The 24,628-nt window shown below is 51.5% G+C and overlaps 1 protein-coding gene across 1 annotated transcript in view; it reads right to left on the bottom strand.

The window, feature by feature from the left end:
* The window catches only part of SYT3 (synaptotagmin 3), a 30,934-nt gene extending 7,078 nt beyond the window's left edge, over nucleotides 1-23,856 (bottom strand). Inside the window, exons 1-9 of the mRNA XM_086871552.1 lie at nucleotides 23,815-23,856; nucleotides 20,136-20,292; nucleotides 15,104-15,515; nucleotides 12,236-12,399; nucleotides 11,108-11,135; nucleotides 9,783-9,871; nucleotides 8,262-8,851; nucleotides 4,169-4,289; nucleotides 1,309-1,480 (exon numbers count right to left, since the gene is read on the bottom strand). Of these exons, the coding sequence (XP_086727678.1) occupies nucleotides 1,309-1,480; nucleotides 4,169-4,289; nucleotides 8,262-8,851; nucleotides 9,783-9,871; nucleotides 11,108-11,135; nucleotides 12,236-12,399; nucleotides 15,104-15,515; nucleotides 20,136-20,289 (1,730 nt within the window). The 5' untranslated portion in view covers nucleotides 20,290-20,292; nucleotides 23,815-23,856. The remainder of the gene's footprint in view (nucleotides 1-1,308; nucleotides 1,481-4,168; nucleotides 4,290-8,261; nucleotides 8,852-9,782; nucleotides 9,872-11,107; nucleotides 11,136-12,235; nucleotides 12,400-15,103; nucleotides 15,516-20,135; nucleotides 20,293-23,814) is intronic.
* Between the last annotated feature and the right edge of the window lie 772 nt (nucleotides 23,857-24,628).

Here is a 24,628-nt window from a genome sequence, read left to right as displayed (position 1 = left end):
AACCCCCAGGACCCCCAAAAGCCCTCCCAGTACAAACCAGTACAAACCAGTTCAACCCAACGATGGTGACGCTCTCATGGTGGACATCAACCAGGGGGGTCCCATCGCTCCAGGGTGACCCCAAACACCCCAAATCCCCCCAAAATCCCCCAAAATCTCCCCAAATCACCCCCAAATTCTCCTCAGAACCTCCAGGACCCCCTAAAGCCCTCCCAGTACAAACCAGTTCAACCCAACGATGGTGACGGTCTCGTGGTGGACATCAACCAGGGGTGTCCCATGGCTCCAGGGTGGCCCCAAACACCCCAAAACCCCCCAAATTCCCCCAAAATCCCTCCCAAACATCTTCAGGACCCTCACAAGACCCCAAAAGACCCTCCAAAGACCCCCCAGGATCTCCCAGTACAAACCAGTTCAACCCAACGATGGTGACGCTCTCGTGGTGGACGTCAACCAGGGGTGTCCCATTGCTCCAGGGTGACCCCAAACACCCCAAAACCCCCCAAAATCCTCCAGAATGGCCCCAAATCATCCCCAAACCTCTTCAGGACCCTCGAAAACCCTCCCAGTACAAACCAGTTCAACCCAACAATGGTGAGGCTCTCATGGTGGACATCAACCAGGGGTGTCCCATGGCTCCAGGGTGACCCCAAACACCCCAAAACCCCCCAAATCCCCCCAAAACCCCCAAAATCTCCCCAAATCACCCCCAAATTCTCCTCAGAACCCCCAGGACACCCAAAAGCCCTCCCAGTACAAACCAGTACAAACCAGTTCAACCCAACGATGGTGACGCTCTCGTGGTGGACATCAACCAGGGGTGTCCCATGGCTCCAGGGTGATCCCAAACACTCCAAAACCTCACAAAACCCCCCAAATCCTCTCCCAAACCTCCCAGAATGGCCCCAAATCATCCCAAACCTCTTCAGGACCCTCTAAAGCCCTCCCAGTACAAACCAGTTCAACCCAACGATGGTGAGGCTCTCATGGTGGACATCAACCAGGGGTGTTCCATGGCTCCAGGGTGACCCCAAACACCCCAAATCCCCGAAATTCCCCCCAAAACCTCTCCCAAACCTCCCAGAATGGCCCCAAATCATCCCAAACCTCTTCAGGACCCTCTAAAGCCCTCCCAGTACAAACCAGTTCAACCCAACGATGGTGACGCTCTCATGGTGGACATCAACCAGGGGTGTTCCATGGCTCCAGGTTGACCCCAAACACCCCAAAACCCCCCAAATCCCCGCAAATCCCCCCAAAACCCCCATAATAACCCCCCAGAATGTCCCCCCGCCCCCCGGCGCGCACCAGTCGTAGTCGACGACGGCGATGGTGAGGCTGACGTGGTGCACGCTCTCGTGGGGGACGTCGAAGACCAGCGCCTCGTTGTAGTTGGGGTTCAGGGTGTTCTTCTTGATGGACGTCTTGCGCTTCTTCAGCCGCCGGCCCTCGGCCATCAGCGAGGCCTTCACGTAGGGGTCTGGGCGGGGGGGACGGCGCCGTGTGGGACACTCGGGAACCACGGAGCGGCCGGCGGTGACCCACGGGCCCCAGAACATCCCATAATAACCCATGGAGCCCCATAGAACCCCAGAACATCCCATAATAACCCATGGAGCCCCATACAACCCCGGAACATCCCATAATAACCCATGGGCCCATAGAACCTCACAGCATCCCATAATAATCCACAGAACCCCGGAGCATCCCATAATAACCCACGGACCCCATAGAACCTCACAGCATCCCATAATAACCCATGGAGCCCCATAGAACCCCAGAACATCCCATAATAACCCACGGGCCCCAAAGGACCCTGGAACATCCCATAATAACCCATTGAACCCCGGAGCATCCCATAATAACCCACGGATCCCATAGAACCTCACAACATCCCATAATAATCCATGGATCCCATGGAACCCCGGAGCATCCCATAATAACCCACAGAACCCCAGAACATCCCATAATAACCCACGGGCCCCAGAACATCCCATAATAACCCATGGAGCCCCATAGAACCCCGGAGCATCCCATAATAACCCACGGAACACCTGAACATCCCATAATAACCCATGGAGCCCCATAGAACCCCAGAACATCCCATAATAACCCACAGAAAACCTGAACATCCCATAATAACCCATGGGTCCCAGAACATCCCATAATGACCCATAGATCCAATGGAACCCCTGGAACATCCCATAATAACCCTCAGGCCCCAGAACATCCCATAATAACCTATGGAGCCCCGGAACATCCCATAATAACCCATGGAGCCCCATAGAACCCCGGAACATCCCATAATAACCCATGGAACACCTGAACATCCCATAATAACCTATGGAACCCCGGAGCATCCCATAATAATCCATGGAGCCCCATAGAACCCCAGAACATCCCATAATAACCCATGGAGCCCCATAGAACCCCAGAACATCCCATAATAATCCATGGAGCCCCATAGAACCCCAGAACATCCCATAATAACCCATGGGCCCCAGAACATCCCATAATAACCTATGGAGCCCTGGAACATCCCATAATAACCCATGGAGCCCCATAGAACCCCAGAACATCCCATAATAACCCATGGAGCCCCATAGAACCTCACAGCATCCCATAATAATCCACAGAACCCTGGAACATCCCATAATAACCCATGGAGCCCCATAGAACCTCACAGCATCCCATAATAATCCACAGAACCCTGGAACATCCCATAATAACCCACGGACCCCATAGAACCCCAGAGCATCCCATAATAACCCACGGGCCCCAAAGGACCCTGGAACATCCCATAATAACCTGTGACACACCTGTGACACACCCAGTGACACACCCCTGACACACCTGTCCCCACCTGTCCCCACCCGTGACACACCCAGTGACACACCCAGTGACACACCAGTGACACACCTGAGCACACCTGACACACCCGTGACACACCTGTCCCCACCTGTCCCCACCCGTGACACACCCAGTGACACACCTGTCCCCACTGGTGACACACCCAGTGACACACCTGAGCACACCTGTCCCAACCCCTGACACACCTGTCCCCACCTGTCCCCACTGGTGACACACATGGTAACACTCCTGAGTAGCCGGTGACACACCTGTCCCAACCCGTGACACACGCAGTGACACACCTGACACACCTGTGACACACCTGAGCACACCTGAGCACACCTGTGACACACCTGACACACCTGTGACACACCCGGTGACACACCTGTCCCCACCCGTGACACACCTGTGACACACCTGTCCCCCCGTGACACACCTGTCCCCACCCGTGACACACCCGTGACACACCTGTCCCCACCCGTGACACACCTGTCCCCACCCATGACACACCCGTGACACACCTGTCCCCACCCGTGACACACCCGTGACACACCCGTGACACACCTGTCCCCACCCGTGACACACCTGTCTCCACCCGTGACACACCCGTGACACACCTGTCCCCACCCGTGACACACCTGTCCCCACCTGTGACACACCTGTCCCCCACCTGTGACACACCTGTCCCCACCCGTGACACACCTGTCCCCACCCGTGACACACCTGTGACACACCTGTCCCGACCTGTGACACACCTGTGACACACCTGTCCCGACCTGTGACACACCCGTGACACACCTGACACACCTGAGCACACCTGACACACCTGTCCCCACCCGTGACACACCTGTCCCCCCGTGACACACCCGTGACACACCTGTCCCCCCCGTGACACACCTGTCCCACCCGTGACACACCTGTCCCCACCCGTGACACACCTGTGACACACTTGTCCCCACCCGTGACACACCTGTGACACACTTGTCCCCACCCGTGACACACCTGTTCCAACCTGTGACACACCTGTGACACACCTGTCCCGACCTGTGACACACCTGTGACACACCTGACACACCTGTGACACACCTGTCCCCACCCGTGACACACCTGTGACACACCTGTCCCCACCTGTGACACACCTGTCCCCACCCGTGACACACCCGTGACACACCCGTGACACACCTGTCCCCCCCGTGACACACCCGTGACACACCTGTCCCCCCCGTGACACACCTGTGACACACCTGTCCCCACCCGTGACACACCCGTGACACACCTGTCCCCACCCGTGACACACCTGTCCCCACCCGTGACACACCTGAGTAGCCGGTGAGGTCCATGGCGCGCAGGTTGGAGGCGCGGATGACGGTGACCGTCAGGCGCCCGGCCGTGGGCAGGTAACAGAGAGAGAAATTCACCTCCCCCAGCTCCGCCTTCTCCTGCACGACACCCACAGGTGGGACAGGTGGGGACAGGTGGGGACATGTGGGGACAGGTGGGGACAGGTGGGACAGGTGAGGGGACAGGGACAGGTGGGACAGGTGGGACAGGGACAGGGACAGGGACAGGGACAGGGACAGGTGGGGACAGGTGGGACAGGTGGGACAGGGACAGGTGGGACAGGTGGGACAGGTGGGACAGGAACAGGTGGGACAGGTGGGGACAGAGGGACAGGTGGGGACAGGGACAGGGACAGGGACAGGTGGGGACAGGTGGGGACAGGTGGGACAGGTGGGACAAGTGGGACAGGGACAGGTGGGACAGGTGGGACAGGTGGGACAGGTGGGACAGGTGGGGACAGGTGAGGGACAGGTGGGGACAAGGACAGGTGGGGACAGAGGAACAGGTGAGGACAGGTGGGGACAGGTGGGGACAGAGGGACAGGTGGGACAGGGACAGGTGGGACAGGTGGGGACAGGTGGGACAGGGACAGGTGGGACAGGTGGGACAGGTGGGGACAGGTGGGACAGGGACAGGGACCGGGACAGGGACAGGGACAGGTGGGGACAGGTGGGGACAGGTGAGGACAGGTGGGGACAGGTGGGGACAGAGGGACAGGTGGGGACAGGGACAGGGACAGGGACAGGTGGGGACAAGGACAGGTGGGGACACAGGGACAGGTGGGGACAGGTGGGACAGGTGGGGACAGGTGAGGGACAGGTGGGGACAAGGACAGGTGGGGACAGAGGGACAGGTGAGGACAGGTGGGGACAGGTGGGGACAGAGGGACAGGTGGGACAGGGACAGGTGGGACAGGTGGGGACAGGTGGGACAGGGACAGGTGGGACAGGTGGGACAGGGACAGGTGGGACAGGTGGGACAGGTGGGGACAGGTGGGGACAGGTGGGGACAGAGGGACAGGTGGGGACAGGGACAGGGACAGGGACAGGTGGGGACACAGGGACAGGTGAGGACAGGTGGGGACAGGTGGGGACAGAGGGACAGGTGGGGACAGGGACAGGGATAGGTGGGACAGGTGGGACAGGTGGGGACAGGTGGGGACAGGTGAGGGGACAGGTGGGGACAAGGACAGGTGGGGACACAGGGACAGGTGAGGACAGTTGGGGACAGGTGGGGACAGAGGGACAGGTGGGGACAGGGACAGGGATAGGTGGGACAGGTGGGGACAAGGACAGGTGGGGCAGGGACAGGGACAGGGACAGGTGAGGCACAGATGAGGGGACAGGGACAGGTGGGACAGGGACAGGTGAGGACAGGTAGGGACAGGTGACAACACACAGACAGGAGAACACAGGTGAGGAGGAACAAGGACAGGTGAGGGTGACAGGTGACACAGCGTCACCGCGAGGTCACAACCTGGGGCCAAAGCTCCTCCAGGTGGGACCTCAGGCAGCTCCTCCAGCAGCACCTGCGCCCTCACCTGTCCCCTGACCCTTTTCTGAGGAGTTTTGGGGTCTTTTAGGACCTTTTTGAGGTTCCCCGAGTCCAGAGTCCACTCACCCCTGCCCCCTCCTGGACATCCCTCAGGTGAACATCTCCAGAAGGTTCTCCAGCACCACCTGTCCTCCTCACTTATCCCGTGACCCTTTTTTATGGTGTTTTGGGTTCTTTTAGGACCTTTTTGAGGTTCCCCGACTTCAATGTCCACTCACCCCCATCCCCTCCTGGACATCCCTCAGGTGGCACCTCCAGTGAACATCTCCAGAAGGTTCTCCAGCACCACCTGCTCTCTTCCTGTGACCCTTTTACCCATTTTTATGATGTTTTGGGTTCTTTTAGGACCTTTTTGAGGTTCCCCGAGTCCAGTGTCCACTCACCCCTGTCCCCTCCTGGATGTTCCTCAGGTAAACATCTCTAGAAGGTTCTCCAGCACCACCTGTCCCTTCTCATGACCCTTTTACCCATTTTTATGGTGTTTTGGGTTCTTTTAGGATCTTTTTGAGGTTCCCTGACTTCAACGTCCACTCACCCCCATCCCCTCCTGGACATCCCTCAGGTGGCACCTCCAGTGAACATCTCTAGAAGGTTCTCCAGCACCACCTGTCCCCTCTCACGACCCTTTTCTGAGGAGTTTTGGGTTCTTTTAGGACCTTTTTGAGGTTCCCCAAGTCCAGAGTCCACTCACCCCCGTCCCCTCCTGGACGTCCCTCAGGTGAACATCTCTAGAAGGTTCTCCAGCACCACCTGTCCTCCTCACCTATCCTGTGACCCTTTTTTGTGGAGTTTTGGGTTCTTTTAGGACCTTTTTGAGGTTCCCCGAGTCCAGTGTCCACTCACCCCCGCCCCCTCCTGGATGTTCCTCAGGTAAACATCTCTAGAAGGTTCTCCAGCACCACCTGTCCCCTCTCATGACCCTTTTTAGAGGAGTTTTGGGTTCTTTTAGGACCTTTTTGAGGTTCCCCGAGTCCAGAGTCCACTCACCCCCGTCCCCTCCTGGACATCCCTCAGGTGGCACCTCCAGTGAACATCTCTAGAAGGTTCTCCAGCACCACCTGCTCTGTTCCATGACCCTTTTACCCATTTTTATGGTGTTGTGGGGTCTTTTAGGACTTTTTGGAGGTTCCCTGACTTCAGTGTCCACTCACCCCTGTCCCCTCCTGGACATCCCTCAGGTGGCACCTCCAGTGAACATCTCTAGAAGGTTCTCCAGCACCACCTGTCCTCCTCACTTATCCTGTGACCATTTTTAGTGGAGTTTTGGGTTCTTTTAGGACCTTTTTGAGGTTCCCCAACTTCAGCATCCACTCACCCCCATCCCCTCCTGGACATCCCTCAGGTGAACATCTCTAGAAGGTTCTCCAGCACCACCTGCTCTGTTCCGTGACCCTTTTACCCATTTTTTATGGTGTTTTGGGGTCTTTTAGGACTTTCTTGAGGTTCCCTGAGTCTAGAGTCCACTCACCCCCATTCCCTCCTGGACATCCCTCCAGGTGAACATTTCTAGAAGGTTCTCCAGCACCACCTGTCCTCCTCACTTATCCTGTGACCATTTTTAGTGGAGTTTTGGGTTCTTTTAGGACCTTTTTGAGGTTCCCCAACTTCAGCATCCACTCACCCCCATCCCCTCCTGGACATCCCTCAGGTGAACATCTCTAGAAGGTTCTCCAGCACCACCTGCTCTGTTCCGTGACCCTTTTACCCATTTTTTATGGTGTTTTGGGGTCTTTTAGGACTTTCTTGAGGTTCCCTGAGTCTAGAGTCCACTCACCCCCATTCCCTCCTAGACGTCCCTCAGGTGAACATTTCTAGAAGGTTCTCCAGCACCACCTGCTCTCTTCCTGTGACCCTTTTACCCATTTTTATGGTGTTTTGGGTTCTTTTAGGACCTTTTTGAGGTTCCCCGACTTCAATGTCCACTCACCCCTGTCCCCTCCTGGACATCCCTCAGGTGAACATCTCTAGAAGGTTCTCCAGCACCACCTGCCCCTTCTCACAACCCTTTTTAGTGGAGTTTTGGGTTCTTTTAGGACCTTTTTGAGGTTCCCTGACTTCAATGTCCACTCACCCTCCTGGACATCCCTTAGGTGGCACCTCCAGTGAACATCTCTAGAAGGTTCTCCAGCACCACCTGTCCCCTCCCATGACCATTTCTAGTGGAGTTTTGGGTTCTTTTAGGACCTTTTTGAGGTTCCCCGAGTCCAGAGTCCACTCACCCCCGTCCCCTCCTGGACATCCCTCAGGTGAACATCTCTAGAAGGTTCTCCAGCACCACCTGTCCCCTCTCATGACCCTTTTTAGTGGAGTTTTGGGTTCTTTTAGGACCTTTTTGAGGTTCCCTGACTTCAGTGTCCACTCACCCCCGTCCCCTCCTGGACGTCCCTCAGGTGAACATCTCTAGAAGGTTCTCCAGCACCACCTGCGCTGTTCTATGACCCTTTAACCCATTTTTAGTGGAGTTTTGGGTTCTTTTAGGACCTTTTTGAGGTTCCCCAACTACAACGTCCACTCACCCCCGTCCCCTCCTGGATGTCCCTCCAGATGGGCACCTCCGGCCTGGCCTCGGCCGCCTCCAGCAGATTGTCCAGCACCACCTGCCCGATCAGGTCGTGCCTGGAGAATCGGTCGAAGTCGTAGACGCTGAAGTGCAGCCGCCGCGCCGGCAGCTCGGCGAAGGGCACCCCGAAGCTGAAGGTCTCGTCCCACTCGGGGTTCAGCGTCCGGCGCAGGACCTTGGTCTGGAACTTCTTCTTGCGGTCGGGCAGCAGGTAGATCTTCACGTAGGGGTCGGAGAAGCCGTTGGAGTCCTTGGCCGGGAGGTCGCGGGCGCGGAGGACGCGCACCAGCAGCTGCTGGGAGCCGTAGGAGTAGCGCAGGGAGACGCTGAGGCGGCCGCAGGAGGGGCCGGAGCGGCCGCAGGGGTCGCCGGGGTCACCTCCGGCGGCGCCGGGGCCACCGCGGCCGTCGGCGGCGGCGTCGTAGAGCTCGGGCTGGATCTGGCCCAGGTGAGCCGGGACCTCCTCGGGGACGGGGGGCAGCGAGGAGCTGGGGGGGACAACGGGGGCAGGGTCAGGGGGGAACTGGGGTTTGGGGACAATTTGGGGGATTTGGGGTCAGAGATGGTTTTGGGGTGAAGGACTTGGAGGATTTGGGGGATTTTGGGAATTTTGGGGTGGATTTGGGGTCAGAGACGGTTTTGGGATGGAGGATTTGGAGGATTTGGGGGATTTTGGGATTTTGGGGTGGATTTGGGGTTCAAGACGGTTTTGGGATGGGAGATTTGGGGGATTTGGAGATGATTTTGGGTCAGAGATGGTTTTAGGATGGAGGACTTGGAGGATTTGGGGATTTTGGGGATTTTGGGGTGGATTTGGGGTTTGGGGATTTGGGAATTTTGGAGAGAATTTGGGGTCAGAGACGGTTTTGGGATGGAGGATTTGGAGGATTTGGGGGATTTTGGGAATTTTGGGGTGGATTTGGGGTCAGAGACGGTTTTGGGATGGAGGATTTGGAGGATTTGGGGGATTTTGGGAATTTTGGGGTGGATTTGGGGTCAGAGACGGTTTTGGGATGGAGGATTTGGAGGATTTGGGGGATTTTGGGATTTTGGGGTGGATTTGGGGTCAGAGACGGTTTTGGGATGGAGGATTTGGAGGATTTGGGGGATTTTTGGGTGGATTTGGGGTTCAAGACGGTTTTAGGATGGGAGATTTGGAGGATTTGGGGGATTTGAGGGATCTGGAGACGATTTGGGGTCAGAGACGGTTTTGGGATGGAGGATTTGGGGGATTTGGAGATGATTTGGAGTTTGAGATGGATTTAGGATGGAGGGCTTGGAGGATTTGGGGGATTTGAGGAACTTTGAGAGGATTTGGGGTCAGAGACGGTTTTGGGATGGAGGATTTGGGGGATTTTGGGGGATTTAGGGGGGATTTGAGGGATGATTTGGGGTCAGAGACGGTTTTGTGATGGGAGGTTTGGAGGATTTGGGGTGGATTTGGGGAATTTGGGGGATTTGGGGTTTTCGGGGCCACCGCGGCCGTCGGCGGCGGCGTCGTAGAGCTCGGGCTGGATCTGGCCCAGGTGAGCCGGGACCTCCTCGGGGACGGGGGGCAGCGAGGAGCTGGGGGGGACAACGGGGGCAGGGTCAGGGTCAGGGGGGAACTGGGGTTTGGGGACAATTTGGGGGATTTGGGGTTCGAGATGGTTTTGGGATGGAGGATTTGGAGGATTTGGGGGATTTTGGGGTGGATTTGGGGCTTGGAGTTTGGGAATTTTGGGGTGGATTTGGGGTTTGGGGATTTGGGAATTTTGGAGAGAATTTGGGGTCAGAGACGATTTTGGGATGGAGGATTTGGGGGATTTGGGAATTTTGGGGCGGATTTGGGGTCAGAGACGGTTTTGGGATGGAGGATTTGGGGGATTTAGAGAGAATTGGAGGTTTGAGATGGTTTTAGGATGAAGGACTTGGAGGATTTGGGGGATTTGAGGAACTTTGAGAGAATTTGGGGTCAGAGATGGTTTTGGGATGGAGGATTTGGGTTATTTGGAGATGATTTGGGGTTTGAGATGGTTTTGGGATGGGAGATTTGGGGGATTTGGAGATGATTTGGGGTCAGAGATGGTTTTAGGATGAAGGACTTGGAGGATTTGGGGGATTTGAGGAACTTTGAGAGGATTTGGGGTCAGAGATGGTTTTGGGATGGAAGATTTGGAGGATTTGGGAAGAATTTGGGGTCAGAGATGGTTTTAGGATGGAGGGATTTGGAGGATTTGGGGGATTTGAGGATTTTGGAATGGATTTGGTGTTTGGGAATTTGGGAATTTTGGAGAGAATTTGGGATTCGAGACTGTTTTGGGATGGAGGACTTGGAGGATTTGGGGGATTTGAGGAACTTTGAGAGGATTTGGGGTCAGAGACGGTTTTGGGATGGGAGATTTGGGGGGATTTGGAGATGATTTGGGGTCAGAGACAGTTTTGGGATGGAGGATTTGGAGGATTTGGGGGATTTGGGGATTTTGGGGTGGATTTGGGGTTTGGGGATTTGGGCATTTTGGAGAGAATTTGGGGTTCGAGATGGTTTTGGGATGGAGGATTTGGGGGATTTGGGGGATTTGGGAATTTTGGGGTGGGTTTGGGGTCAGAGACAGTTTTGGGCTGGAGGATTTGGGGGATTTTGGGGGATTTAGGGGGGATTTGAGGGATGATTTGGGGTCAGAGACGGTTTTGTGATGGGAGGTTTGGAGGATTTGGGGTGGATTTGGGGAATTTGGGGGATTTGGGGTTTTCGGGGCCACCGCGGCCGTCGGCGGCGGCGTCGTAGAGCTCGGGCTGGATCTGGCCCAGGTGAGCCGGGACCTCCTCGGGGACGGGGGGCAGCGAGGAGCTGGGGGGGACAACGGGGGCAGGGTCAGGGTCAGGGGGGAACTGGGGTTTGGGGACAATTTGGGGGATTTGGGGTTCGAGACGGTTTTGGGGTGGAGGATTTGGAGGATTTGGGGGATTTTGGGGTGGATTTGGGGCTTGGAGTTTGGGAATTTTGGGGTGGATTTGGGGTTTGGGGATTTGGGAATTTTGGAGAGAATTTGGGGTCAGAGACGATTTTGGGATGGAGGATTTGGGGGATTTGGGAATTTTGGGGCGGATTTGGGGTCAGAGACGGTTTTGGGATGGAGGATTTGGGGGATTTAGAGAGAATTGGAGGTTTGAGATGGTTTTAGGATGAAGGACTTGGAGGATTTGGGGGATTTGAGGAACTTTGAGAGAATTTGGGGTCAGAGATGGTTTTGGGATGGAGGATTTGGGTTATTTGGAGATGATTTGGGGTTTGAGATGGTTTTGGGATGGGAGATTTGGGGGATTTGGAGATGATTTGGGGTCAGAGATGGTTTTAGGATGAAGGACTTGGAGGATTTGGGGGATTTGAGGAACTTTGAGAGGATTTGGGGTCAGAGATGGTTTTGGGATGGAAGATTTGGAGGATTTGGGAAGAATTTGGGGTCAGAGATGGTTTTAGGATGGAGGGATTTGGAGGATTTGGGGGATTTGAGGATTTTGGAATGGATTTGGTGTTTGGGAATTTGGGAATTTTGGAGAGAATTTGGGATTCGAGACTGTTTTGGGATGGAGGACTTGGAGGATTTGGGGGATTTGAGGAACTTTGAGAGGATTTGGGGTCAGAGACGGTTTTGGGATGGGAGATTTGGGGGGATTTGGAGATGATTTGGGGTCAGAGACAGTTTTGGGATGGAGGACTTGGAGGATTTGGGGGAATTGGGGATTTTGGGGTGGATTTGGGGTTTGGGGATTTGGGCATTTTGGAGAGAATTTGGGGTTCGAGATGGTTTTGGGATGGAGGATTTGGGGGATTTGGGGGATTTGGGAATTTTGGGGTGGGTTTGGGGTCAGAGACAGTTTTGGGCTGGAGGATTTGGGGGATTTTGGGGGATTTAGGGGGGATTTGAGGGATGATTTGGGGTCAGAGACGGTTTTGTGATGGGAGGTTTGGAGGATTTGGGGTGGATTTGGGGAATTTGGGGGATTTGGGGTTTTCGGGGCCACCGCGGCCGTCGGCGGCGGCGTCGTAGAGCTCGGGCTGGATCTGGCCCAGGTGAGCCGGGACCTCCTCGGGGACGGGGGGCAGCGAGGAGCTGGGGGGGACAACGGGGGCAGGGTCAGGGTCAGGGGGGAACTGGGGTTTGGGGACAATTTGGGGGATTTGGGGTCAGAGACGGTTTTGGGGTGAAGGACTTGGAGGATTTGGGGGATTTTGGGGAATTTTGGGGTGGATTTGGGGCTTGGAGTTTGGGAATTTTGGGGTGGATTTGGGGTCAGAGACGGTTTTGGGATGGAGGATTTGGGGGATTTGGGGGATTTTGGGGTGGATTTGGGGTCAGAGATGGTTTTGGGATGGAGGATTTGGGGGATTTGGGGGATTTGGGGTGGATTTGGGGTCAGAGATGGTTTTGGGATGGAGGATTTGGGGGATTTGGGAATTTTGGGGTGGATTTGGTGTTTGGGGATTTGGGAATTTTGGAGAGAATTTGGGGTCAGAGACGGTTTTGGGATGGGAGATTTGGGGGATTTGGAGATGATTTTGGGTCAGAGATGGTTTTAGGATGGAGGACTTGGGGGATTTGGGGGAATTGGGGATTTTGGGGTGGATTTGGGGTTTGGGGATTTGGGAATTTTGGGGTGGGTTTGGGGTCAGAGATGGTTTTGGGATGGAAGATTTGGGGGATTTGGGGGATTTTGAGGTGGATTTGGGGTCAGAGACGGTTTTGGGATGGAGGATTTGGGGGATTTGGAGATGATTCGGGGTTTGAGATGGATTTAGGATGGAGGGCTTGGAGGATTTGGGGGATTTGGAGATGATTTGGGGTTTGAGATCGTTTTGGGATGGAGGACTTGGAGGATTTGGGGGATTTGAGGAACTTTGAGAGGATTTGGGGTCAGAGACGGTTTTGGGATGGGAGATTTGGGGGATTTGGAGATGATTTGGGGTTTGAGATGGTTTTAGGATGGGAGATTTGGAGGATTTGGAGAGAATTTGGGGTTCGAGATGGTTTTAGGATGGAGGACTTGGAGGATTTGGGGGATTTGGGAATTTTGGGGTGGATTTGGGGTCAGAGACCCTTTTGGGATCGAGGACTTGGAGGATTTGGGGGATTTGGAGATTTTGGGGTGGATTTGGGGTTTGGGGATTTGGGAATTTTGGGGTGGATTTGGGGCTCGAGACGGTTTTAGGATGGGATATTTGGGGATTTCGGGGATTTGAGGGATCTGGAGATGATTTGGGGTCAGAGATGGTTTTGGGATGGAGGATTTGAGGGGATTTGGAGAATTTGAGGATTTTGGGGAGGATTTGGGGTCAGAGACGGTTTTGGGATGGAGGATTTGGAGGATTTGTGGAATTTGGGGGATTTGGGGGGGTCAGAGACCCTTTTGGGTTGAGGAATTCGGGGTTCAAAGACCCCGAGGAGATGAGGGGAGAAGATTTTGGGATGATTTGTGTTTGGAGACCCCTCTCCCCCCTCCCCAAATCCCCCCCAAATCCCCCCCAAAATCCCCCCAAATCTCCCCCAAATTCCCCTAAATCCCCCCAAATCCCCCCAAACCCCCCCAAATCCTCCCCAAATCCCACAAAATCCCCCCAAATCCTCCCCTAAATCCCCCCAAATCCTCCCCAAAATCCCCCCAAATCCTCCCCTAAATCCCCCCAAATCCTCCCCAAATCCCCCCAAATCCTCCCCAAATTCCCCTAAATCCACCCCAATCCCCCCCAAACCCCCCCAAAATCCCCCCAAATCCTCCCCAAACCCCCCAAATCCACCCAAATCCCCAAAAATCCCACCCAAACCCCCCCAAATCCCCCCAAAGCCCCTCAAATCCCCCCCAAATCCTCCCCAAATGCCCCCAAATCCTCCCCAAATTCCCCAAATCCTCCCCTAAATCCCCCCAAAATCCCTCCCAAATCCCCCCAACTCCCTCCCAAATCCTCCCCAAATCACCTAAACCCCCCCAAATCCCCCTAAATTCCCCCAAATCTGCCCCAAATCCCCCCAAATCTTCCAAATCCTCCCCAAAACCCCCCCAAATCCTCCCCAAATCTTCCAAATCCCCCAAAATCCCCCCAAATTCCCCCAAATCTTCCCCAAATCCTCCCCAAAATCCCCCATAATTCCCCCAAATCCCCCCAAATTCCCCCAAATCCCCCCAAATCCCCCCAAATTCCCCCAAATCCTCCCCAAAACCCCCCAAATCCCCCCAAATCTTCCAAATCCCCCCCCAAAATCCCCCCAAATCCCCCCCAAATTCCCCCAAATCCCCCCAAAACCCCCCCAAATTCCCCCCAAATCTTCCAAATCCCCCCCAAATCCTCCCCCAAATCTCCCCCAAATTCCCCCAAACCCCCCCAACTCCTCCCCAAATCCCCCCAACTCCCCCCCAAATCCTCCCCAAAATCCCCCCAAACCCCCTCAAATCCCCCCAAATCCTCCCCAAACCCCCTCAACTCCCCCCCAAATCCCCCCCAAAATCCCCCCAACTCCCTCCCAAATCTCCCCAATCCCCCCAAAATCCCCCCAAATCGCCCCAAATCCCCCCCAAATCTCCCCCAAATCCCCCCCAAATCCTCCCCAAAACCCCCCAAAATTCCCCCAAATCCCCCCAAATCCCCCCAAATTCCCCAAAATCCTCTCCAAATCCCCCCAAATCCCCCCCAAATCGCCCCAAATCCCCCCCAAATTCCCCAAAATCCTCCCCAAACCCCCCCAAATCCCCCCAAACCCCCCCAAATCCCCCCCCCAACTCCCCCCCAACTCCCCCCCAAACCCCCCCAAAACCCCCCCTTACCTGCCGCCCATCCCCCCCACCAGCTGCTGGGAGGGGGCGCTGGGCAAAGCCGCCCCTCCCCCCCCCCCGCCCTCCCCCCCAAATTCGGGGGGTCCCTGGCAGGGCAGGGGGGTCCCGGCGGGGGGAGGGGGCGCCCCCAGAGCCCTTCCCCCCCCCCCGATCTCAGGGCAGGGCCCCATGTCCAGGTAGCAGCGCTCGGGGGGGGGCTCGGGGTCCCCCCTGTCGGGCAGGGGGTCCCCAAAAGGGACCCCCCCGGGGGTCTGGGGGGGGTCCTTCCTTTGGGGGACCCCCCCGGGACCCCCCTTGTGGCGCCAGGGCAGCCAGCAGAGCTTCCAGGAGACGAAGAGCGAGACCCCCAGGAGGACCAGGCCGCAGAAGGTGACGATGACGGAGAGGAGGCTGACGGAGACCTCTGGAAGGTTCCGGAAAATTCCCGTGGGAAAATTGGGGGGAAAGGAGAAAATTGGGGAGATTTTATGGTGGGGAATAAAAAAATTTAAATTTTTTTGTTGTGGGGAATAATAAAATTTAAATTTTTTGTTGTGGGGAATAAAAAAATTTTAAATTTTTTGTTGTGGGGAATAACAAAATTCGAAATTTTTTCTTGGGGGAAATAAGGAAATTTAATTTTTTTCTTGTGGGAAATAAAATTTAAAATTTTCTTGTGGGAAATAATAAAATTTTAAATTTTTTGTTGTGGGAAATAAGGATATTTAAATTTTTTGTTGTGGGGAATAAAATTTAAAATTTAATTATATCATATATAATATTTATTATTATTAAATAATAAATTATTTATATATATATAAATATATATTATTAATTATCTTTAATAACATATTAAATTATTATTTAATATATTATTAAATATAAAAAATTTATTATATTATATATATAAAAATTATATAAAATTTTTTTTACAAATAAAATTATTTGTGGGAAAAAAAAAAATTAAAAATTTTTCTTGTGGGGAATAAGGAAATTTAAAAATTTTTCTTGTGGGAAATAATAAAATTGAAATCTTTTTCTTGTGGGAAATAAGAAAATTTAAAATTTTTCTTGTGGGAAATAAAATTTAAAATTTTTGTTGTGGGGAATAAGGGAATTTAAATTTTTTCTTGTGGGACATAAAATTTAAAATTGTTTTTGTGAGAAATAAAAAAATTTGAAATTTTTTGTTGTGGGGAATAATAAAATTTGAAATTTTTCTTGTGGGAAATAAAAAAAATTTAAATTTTTTGTTGTGGGGAATAAAATTTGAAATTTTTTCTTGGGGGAAATAAGGAAATTTAATTTTTTTCTTGTGGGAAATAAGGAAATCTAAATTTTTTGTTGTGGGGAATAAAATTTAAAATTTTCTAGTGGGAAATAATAAAATTTAAAATTTTTCTTGTGGGAAATAAGAAAATTTAAAATTTTCTTGTGGGAAATAATAAAACCTTAAATTTTTTTTGTGTGGAATAAAAAAATTTTAAATTTTTCTTGTGGGAAATAAGGAAATTTAAATTTTTCTTGTCGGAAATAATAAAATCTAAATTTTTCTTGTGGGAAATAAAAAAATTTAAATTTTTTTGTTGTGGGGAATAAGGGAATTTAAATTTTTTCTTGTGGGAAATAAAATTTAAAATTGTTTTTGTGAGAAATAAAAAAATTTGAAATTTTTTGTTGTGGGAAATAAAAAAATTTAAAAATTTTTCTTGTGGGAAATAAGGAAATTTAAATTTTTCTTGTCGGAAATAATAAAATTTAAAATTTTTCTTGTGGGAAATAATAAAATTTTAAATTTTTTGTTGTGTGGAATAAAAAAATTGTAAATTTTTTCTTGTGGGGAATAAGGGAAATTAAATTTTTTCTTGTGGGGAATAAAAAAATTTAAATTTTTCTTGTGGGAAATAAAATTTAAAATTTTTGTTGTGGGAAATAAAAAAAATTAAAATTTTTTCTTGTGGGGAATAAGGGAAATTAAATTTTTCTTGTGGGAAATAAAAAAATATTAAATTTTTTCCTGTGGGAAAAAAAAATTTAAAATTGTTTTTGTGGGAAATAAAAAAATTTGAAATTTTTTCTTGTGGGAAATAAGGAAATTTAAATTTTTCTTGTCGGAAATAATAAAATCTAAATTTTTCTTGTGGGAAATAAAAAAATTTAAATTTTTTTGTTGTGGGGAATAAGGGAAATTAAATTTTTTCTTGTGGGAAATAATAAAATTTTAAATTTTTTGTTGTGGGGAATAAAAAAATTTGAAATTTTTTCTTGGGGGAAATAAGGAAATTTAATTTTTTTCTTGTGGGAAATAAGGAAATTTAAAAATTTTTATTGTGGGAAATAAGAAAATTGGAAAAATGGGGAAATAAGGAAATTTAAATTTTTCTTATGAGAAATAATAAAATTTAAATTTTTCTTGTGGGAAATAATAAAATTTTAAAATTTCCCCGAGGGAAATAAACGGTGGGGAATTTTTTTTAAAAAAAAGGGTCTGAAATGCAGGAAAATGCAGAAAAATCGGCATAAAACACCCAAAATTCAACCAAAATCACCCAAATCCACCCAAAATTCACCCAAATTCAACCAAAATTCACCCAAATTCACCCAAATTCACCCAAATTCACCCCAAATTCACCCAAATTCACCCAAATTCACCCAAATTCACCCAAAATCACCCAAATTCACCCCAAATTCAACCAAAATTCAACCAAAATCACCCAAATCCACCCAAAATTCACCCAAAATTCACCCAAAATTCAACCAAAATCACCCAAAATTCACCCAAATTCACCCAAAATCACCCAAAATCACCCAAAATCACCCAAATTCACCCAAAATCACCCAAAATTCAACCAAAATCACCCAAAATCCAACCCAAATTCACCCAAATTCACCCCAAATTCAACCAAAATTCAACCAAAATCACCCAAATCCACCCAAAGTTCACCCAAATTCACCCAAATTCACTTCAAATTCACCCAAATTCACCCAAATTCACCCAAATTCACCCCAAATTCACCCCAAATTCACCCAAGTTCACCCAAATTCACCCAAAATTCACCCAAAATTCACCCAAATTCACCCCAAATTCAACCAAAATTCACCCAAAATCATCCAAATTCACCCTAATTCACCCAAAATTCACCCAAAATTCAACCAAAATCACCCAAAATTCACCCAAATTTACCCAAAATTCACCCAAAATTCAACCAAAATCACCCAAAATTCACCCAAAATTCACCCAAATTCAACCAAAATCACCCAAATTCACCCAAAATTCACCCCGAATTCACCCCAAATTCACCCAAAATCACCCAAAATCACCCAAAATCCACCCGAATTCACCTAAATTCACTCCAAATCCACAAGAAATTCATAAAAATCCACCCAAAATTCACCCAAATCGACCCCAAATTCACCCAAAATTCACCCAAATTCAGCCAAATTCACCCCAAATCCTCACAAATTCACAAAAATCCACCTAAAATTGACCAAAACCGACCCAAATTCAGTCAAATTCACTCCAAATCCACCCCAAATTCACAGAAATTCACAAAAATCCACCAAAATTTACCCGAAATTCACCCAAATCGACCCAAAATTCACCCAAATTCACCCCAAATCCATCGAAATTCACCCAAAATTCACCCAAATTCACCCAAAATTCACCCAAATTCAGCCCAAATCCCCAGAAATTCACAAAAATCCACCCAAAATTGACCAAAAATGACCCAAAATTCACCCAAAACGACCCAAAATTCACCCAAATTCAGCCCAAATCCCCAGAAATTCACAAAAATCCACCCAAAATTGACCAAAAATGACCCAAAATCCACCCAAAACGACCCAAAATTCACCCAAATTCAGCCCAAATCCCCAGAAATTCACAAAAATCCACCCAAAATTGACCAAAAATGACCCAAAATTCACCCAAAACGACCCAAAATTCACCCAAATTCACCCCAAATCCCCAGAAATTCACAAAAATCGACCCAAAATTGACCCAAATCCACCCAAATTCCCCCCAAATTCCCCCCCAGGGACCCCAAATCTCCGGGGTGCCCCAAACCTGGGGGGGTTTTGGGGGATCCCAAACTTGGGGGTCTGAAATTTGGGGGAAGCGGGAAGGTCCCATTGCAGCTGTCCCCAAATGTCCCCAGGTGTGTCCAGGTGTGTCCAGGTGTGTCCTCAGCTGTTCCCAGGTGTGTCCCCAGGTGTCCCCAGGTGTGTCCAGGTGTCCCCAGGTGTGTCCAGGTGTGTCCTCAGGTGTCCCCAGGTGTGTCCAGGTGTGTCCAGGTGTCCCCAGGTGTCCCCAGGTGTGTCCAGGTGTGTCCTCAGGTGTCCCCAGGTGTCCCCAGGTGTGTCCCAGGTGTCCCCAGGTGTCCCCAGGTGTGTCCAGGTGTGTCCCCATGTCCCCAGCTGTCCCCAGGTGTGTCTCAGGTGTCCCCAGCTGTCCCCAGGTGTCCCCAGGTGTCCCCAGGTATCCCCAGGTGTGTCCCCAGGTGTCCCCAGGTGTCCCCAGGTGTGTCCCCAGGTGTCCCCAGCTGTCCCCAGCTGTCCCCAGGTGTCCCCAGGTATCCCCAGGTGTGTCCCAGGTGTGTCCCCAGCTGTCCCCAGGTGTCCCCAGGTGTGTTCAGGTGTGTTCAGGCGTGTCCCCAGCTGACCCCAGGTGTCCCCAGGTGTGTTCAGGTGTGTTCAGGCGTGTCCCCAGCTGTCCCCAGGTGTCCCCAGGTGTGTTCAGGTGTGTTCAGGCGTGTCCCGGTGTCCCCAGGTGTGTCCCGGTGTCCCCAGGTGTGTCCCCGTGTCCCCAGCTGTCCCCAGGTATCCCCAGGTGTGCCCAGGTGTGTCCCGGTGTCCCCAGGTGTCCCCAGGCGTGTCCCCAGGTGTGTCCCCAGCTGTCCCCAGCTGTCCCCAGGTGTGTCCCGGTGTCCCCAGGTGTCCCCAGCTGTCCCCAGGTGTCCCCAGGTGTCCCCAGGTGTGTCCCCAGCTGTCCCCAGCTGTCCCCAGGTGTGTCCCGGTGTCCCCAGGTGTCCCCGCGGTGCCGTACCGGTGTCGGCCGGCCGCGGGTGCCCGCGGTGCCGCAGCAGGTCGGTGAACTCGAGGCAGCGCGCGTGGGGCGGGCGGGCGCGGGGGGCGAAGCAGAGCTCGTGCACCAGGCGCAGGGCGCTGCGGCAAACGTCCTCCTCGTAGTCCCCGGACATGGCCTGGGAATGGGGGAAAAAACGGGGAAATTGGGAAAAAACGGGGGAAAAATCATGGAAAAAATGGGGGAAAAATCATTGAAAAAATGGGGGAAAAACAGGGGAAAAAAATCCTGAAAAAATGGGGAAAATTGGATGAAATATGGATAAAATATGGATAAAATATGGATAAAATATGGATAAAAATACAGGGTGTAAATGTTCTCCTCGTAGTCCCCGGACATGGCCTGGGAATGGGGGAAAAAACAGGGAAATTGGGAAAAAACGGGGGAAAAATCATGGAAAAAATGGGGGAAAAAATCCTGAAAAAATGGGGACAATTGGGGAAAATATTAATAAAATATGGGTAAAATATGGATAAAAATACAGGGTGTAAATGTTCTCCTCGTAGTCCCCGGACATGGCCTGGGAATGGGGGAAAAAACGGGGAAATTGGGAAAAAACGGGGCAAAAATCATGGAAAAAATGGGGGGAAAAAATCCTGAAAAAATGGGGAAAATTGGGGAAAATTTAGAAAAAATATGGGTAAAATATGGATAAAAATACAGGGTGTAAATGTTCTCCTCGTAGTCCCCGGATATGGTCTGGGAATGGGGGAAAAAAGGGGAAAATTGGGAAAAAATGGGAGAAAAATCATGGAAAAAATGGGGGAAAAATAGGGGAAAAATTCCTGAAAAAATGAGAAAAATTGGGGAAAATATGGATAAAATACGGATAAAATATGGATAAAATATGGATAAAAATACAGGGTGTAAATGTTCTTCTCGTAGTCCCCGGACATGGGCTAAAAATTGGGGAAAAACGGGGAAAATTGGGAAAAAATGGGGGAAAAAAAAAGGGGGGAAAATAGAGAAAAAAATGAGGAAAAAATGGGGGAAAATGTGGGAAAAAATAGGCAAAAAAATCCTGAAAAAATGGGGAAAATTGGATAAAATATGGATAAAATATGGATAAAATATGGATAAAAATACAGGGTGTAAAAGTTATCCTCGTAGTCCCCGGACATGGCCTGGGAATGGGGGAAAAAACGGGGAAATTGGGAAAAAACGGGGGAAAAATCATGGAAAAAATGGGGGAAAAAATCCTGAAAAAATGGGGAAAATTGGGGAAAATATTAATAAAATATGGATAAAATATGGATAAAAATATAGGGTGTAAATGTTCTCTTTGTGGACCCCGGACATGGCCTGGGAATGGGGGAAAAAACGGGGAAATTGGGAAAAAACGGGGGAAAAATCATGGAAAAAATGGGGGAAAAAAATCCTGAAAAAATGGGGAAAATTGGGGAAAATATTAATAAAGTATGGATAAAATATGGATAAAAATACAGGGTGTAAATGCTCTTCTCGTAGTCCCCGGACATGGGCTAAAAATTGGGGAAAAACGGGGAAAGTTGGGAAAAAATGGGGGAAAAAATAGGGGGGAAAATAGAGAAAAAAATGAGGAAAAAATGGGGGAAAATGTGAGAAAAAATAGGCAAAAAAATCCTGAAAAAATGGGGAAAATTGGGGAAAATACGGATAAAATATGGATAAAAATACAGGGTGTAAATGTTCTCCTCGTAGACCCCGGACATGGCCTGGGAATGGGGGAAAAACCGGGGAAATTGGGAAAAAATGGGAGAAAAACGTGGGAAAAATGAACTCGTGTTTCCCGGATATCGCGGGAAAAATTGGGAAAAATTGGGAAAAATCTGGATCAAACACAGGTATAAAAATGGCATAAACATTTCCCTTGTAGTCCCTGAACGTGGCTGAAAAACGGGTTGAAAACGAGAAAAATTGGGAAAAAAACGTGGAGAAATTTCCCGGTCGTGATCCCCGCGGACGGGGGAGGAAAAACGGGATAAAAAAAAATGGGAAAAATGTGGGAAAAACATCCAGGTGTGGGCGGGGCCAGAAATGCACACCTGGGCACACCTGGGCACATCTGGCACAAGCCGCTTCCATTCTAGCCCCTCATCCTTTAAGCCACGCCCCCCTTTTAGCCCCTCCCATTTAACCCCTGCCCCTTTAAGCCCCTCCCATTTAAGCCCCGCCCCTTTCAGCCCCTCCCATTTAAGCCATGCCCATTTAAGCCCTGCCCCTTTAAGCCCCTCCCCTTTCAAATTCCACCCTTTTAAGCCCCTCCCCTCTGACCCCACCCCCTTAAGCCCCTCCCCTTTTATATCCCACACTTTTTAAGCCCCTCCCCTTTCACATCCCACCCCCTTTAAGCCCCTCCCACCAGACCCCTCCCCTTCAAGCCCCTCCCCCTTGACCCCACACACTTAAGCCCCTCCCCCTTGGTACCACCCAATTTAAGGCCCTCCCCCTTTGGCCCCACCCCTTTAAGCCCCTCCCTCTTTCACCCCTTTAAGCCCCGCCCACTTTATCCCCTTCTTTTAAGCCCCTCCCCCTCTAGCCTCACCCATTTTAGCCCCTCCCCTTTACCTTTCACCCCTTTAAGCCCCACCCATTTGTTCCCCTCCTTTTTAAGCCCCTCCCCTCGAGCCCCACCCCTTTTATCCCCACCCCTTAAACCCCACCCCTTTAAGCCCCACCCCTTTAAGCTCCTGCCACTCAACCCCACCCCTTTAAGCCCCTCCCCTTCCAAGCCTGTCCCCCTCTATCCCCACCCTTTTTAGCCCCGCCCCTTAAACCCCCCCATTCAATCCCCTCCCCTTTAAGCTCCTCCCACTCAACCCCACCCATTTTAGTCCCTCCCCTTTTACCCGTCACCCATTTAAGCCCCGCCCATTTAAAAATCCTCCCCTTCCAAGCCCCTCCCCCTCAAGCCCCAATTTTAGCCCCTCCCCTTTTAACTTTCAGCCCTTTAAGCCCCTCCCACTCAACCCCACCCCTTTCAGCCCCTCCCCTTCACCTTTCACCCCTTTAAGCCCCTCCCCTTCCAAGCCCCTCCCCCTCCATCCCCACCATTTTTAGCCCCACCCCTTCCCCCCACCCCTTTAAGCCCCTCCCTTTTAAGCCACTCCCACTCAACCCCACCCATTTTAGTCCCTCCCCTTTTCACTTTAACCCCTTCAAGCCCCTCCCCTTTTTGGCCCCACTCCTTTATACCCCTCCCTCAAACCCCTCCAATTTAAGCCCCTCCCCTTTAAGCCCCTCCCCCTTTTACATCCCACCCATTTTAGCCCCTCCCCTCTGACCCCACCCCATTTTAAGCCCCTCCCCTCCACCCCACCCCAGTTAAGCCCCTCCCCTTTAGGGCCCACCCCTTTAAGCCCCCTCAAATCCCTCCCATTTAAGCCCCTCCCCTTTAAGCCCCTCCCCTTGACCTCCCCTCATTTAAGCCCCTCCCCCTTTCACACCCCACCCATTTAATCCCCTCCCCTCCGACCCCACCCCATTTAGGCCCCTCCCCTTTTGGCCCCACCCCTTTAAGCCCCTCCCCCTTTCACACCCCACCCCTTTGAGTCCCTCCCCCTTTCACACCCCTCCCCTTAAGCCCCTCCCCCTTTCACACCCCGCCCATTTAAGCCCCTCCCCTTCAAGCCCCGCCCCCTTCCATCCCTCCCCCGCTCACCTTTGGGGTCTCCCGACTTTTGGGGGGCTCAGAGGGGCCCGGGGGGGGGGAGGGGGGGGCGGGGCCGGGCCATGGAGGGCGGGGCCTGGGGGGGACCCCTCGCGTCACCTGAGGGGGGGGGAGGGGAGACAAAAGTGAGGGGGAGGGGCCCAGGTGGGACCCCCAAATCTGCCCCACACACCTGAACCCCCCAAAATCCGCCCCACAAAATTCCCACCCCAAAATCCAGACCCCAAACCTGCCCTGCTCACCTGAACCCCCAAAATCTGCCCCCCAAAATCTGCCCTACACACCTGAACCCCCCCAAAATCTGCCCCCCAAAATTCCCACCCCAAACCTGCCCCACACACCTGAACCCCCAAAATCTGCCCCCCCAAATCTGCCCCACACACCTGAACCCCCAAAATTTGCCCCCCAAAATCCCCACCCCAAAATCTGCCCCACACACCTGAACCCCCAAAATCTGCCCCACTCACCTGAACCCCCCAAATCTGCCCACCAAAATCCCCATCCCAAATCCGCCCCACACACCTGAACCCCCAAAATTTGCCCCCCAAAATCCAGACCCCAAACCTGCCCTGCTCACCTGAACCCCCAAAATCTGCCCCACACACCTGAACCCCCCAAAATCCAGATCCCAAACCTGCCCCACACACCTGAACCCCCCAAAATCCGCCCCACACACCTGAACCCCAAAATCCAGACCCCAAACCTGCCCTGCTCACCTGAACCCCCAAAATCTGCCCCCCAAAATCCCCATCCCAAACCTCCCCCACACACCTGAACCCCAAAACCTGCACCCCAAATCTCACCT

Source organism: Cyanistes caeruleus, chromosome 36, assembly GCF_971803275.1.
Source record: "Cyanistes caeruleus chromosome 36, bCyaCae1.hap1.1, whole genome shotgun sequence".
NCBI classification, from domain to species: domain Eukaryota; kingdom Metazoa; phylum Chordata; class Aves; order Passeriformes; family Paridae; genus Cyanistes; species Cyanistes caeruleus.
Note: the sequence above shows the minus strand (reverse complement) of the source record. Positions and strands in the feature narration are given on the sequence as shown.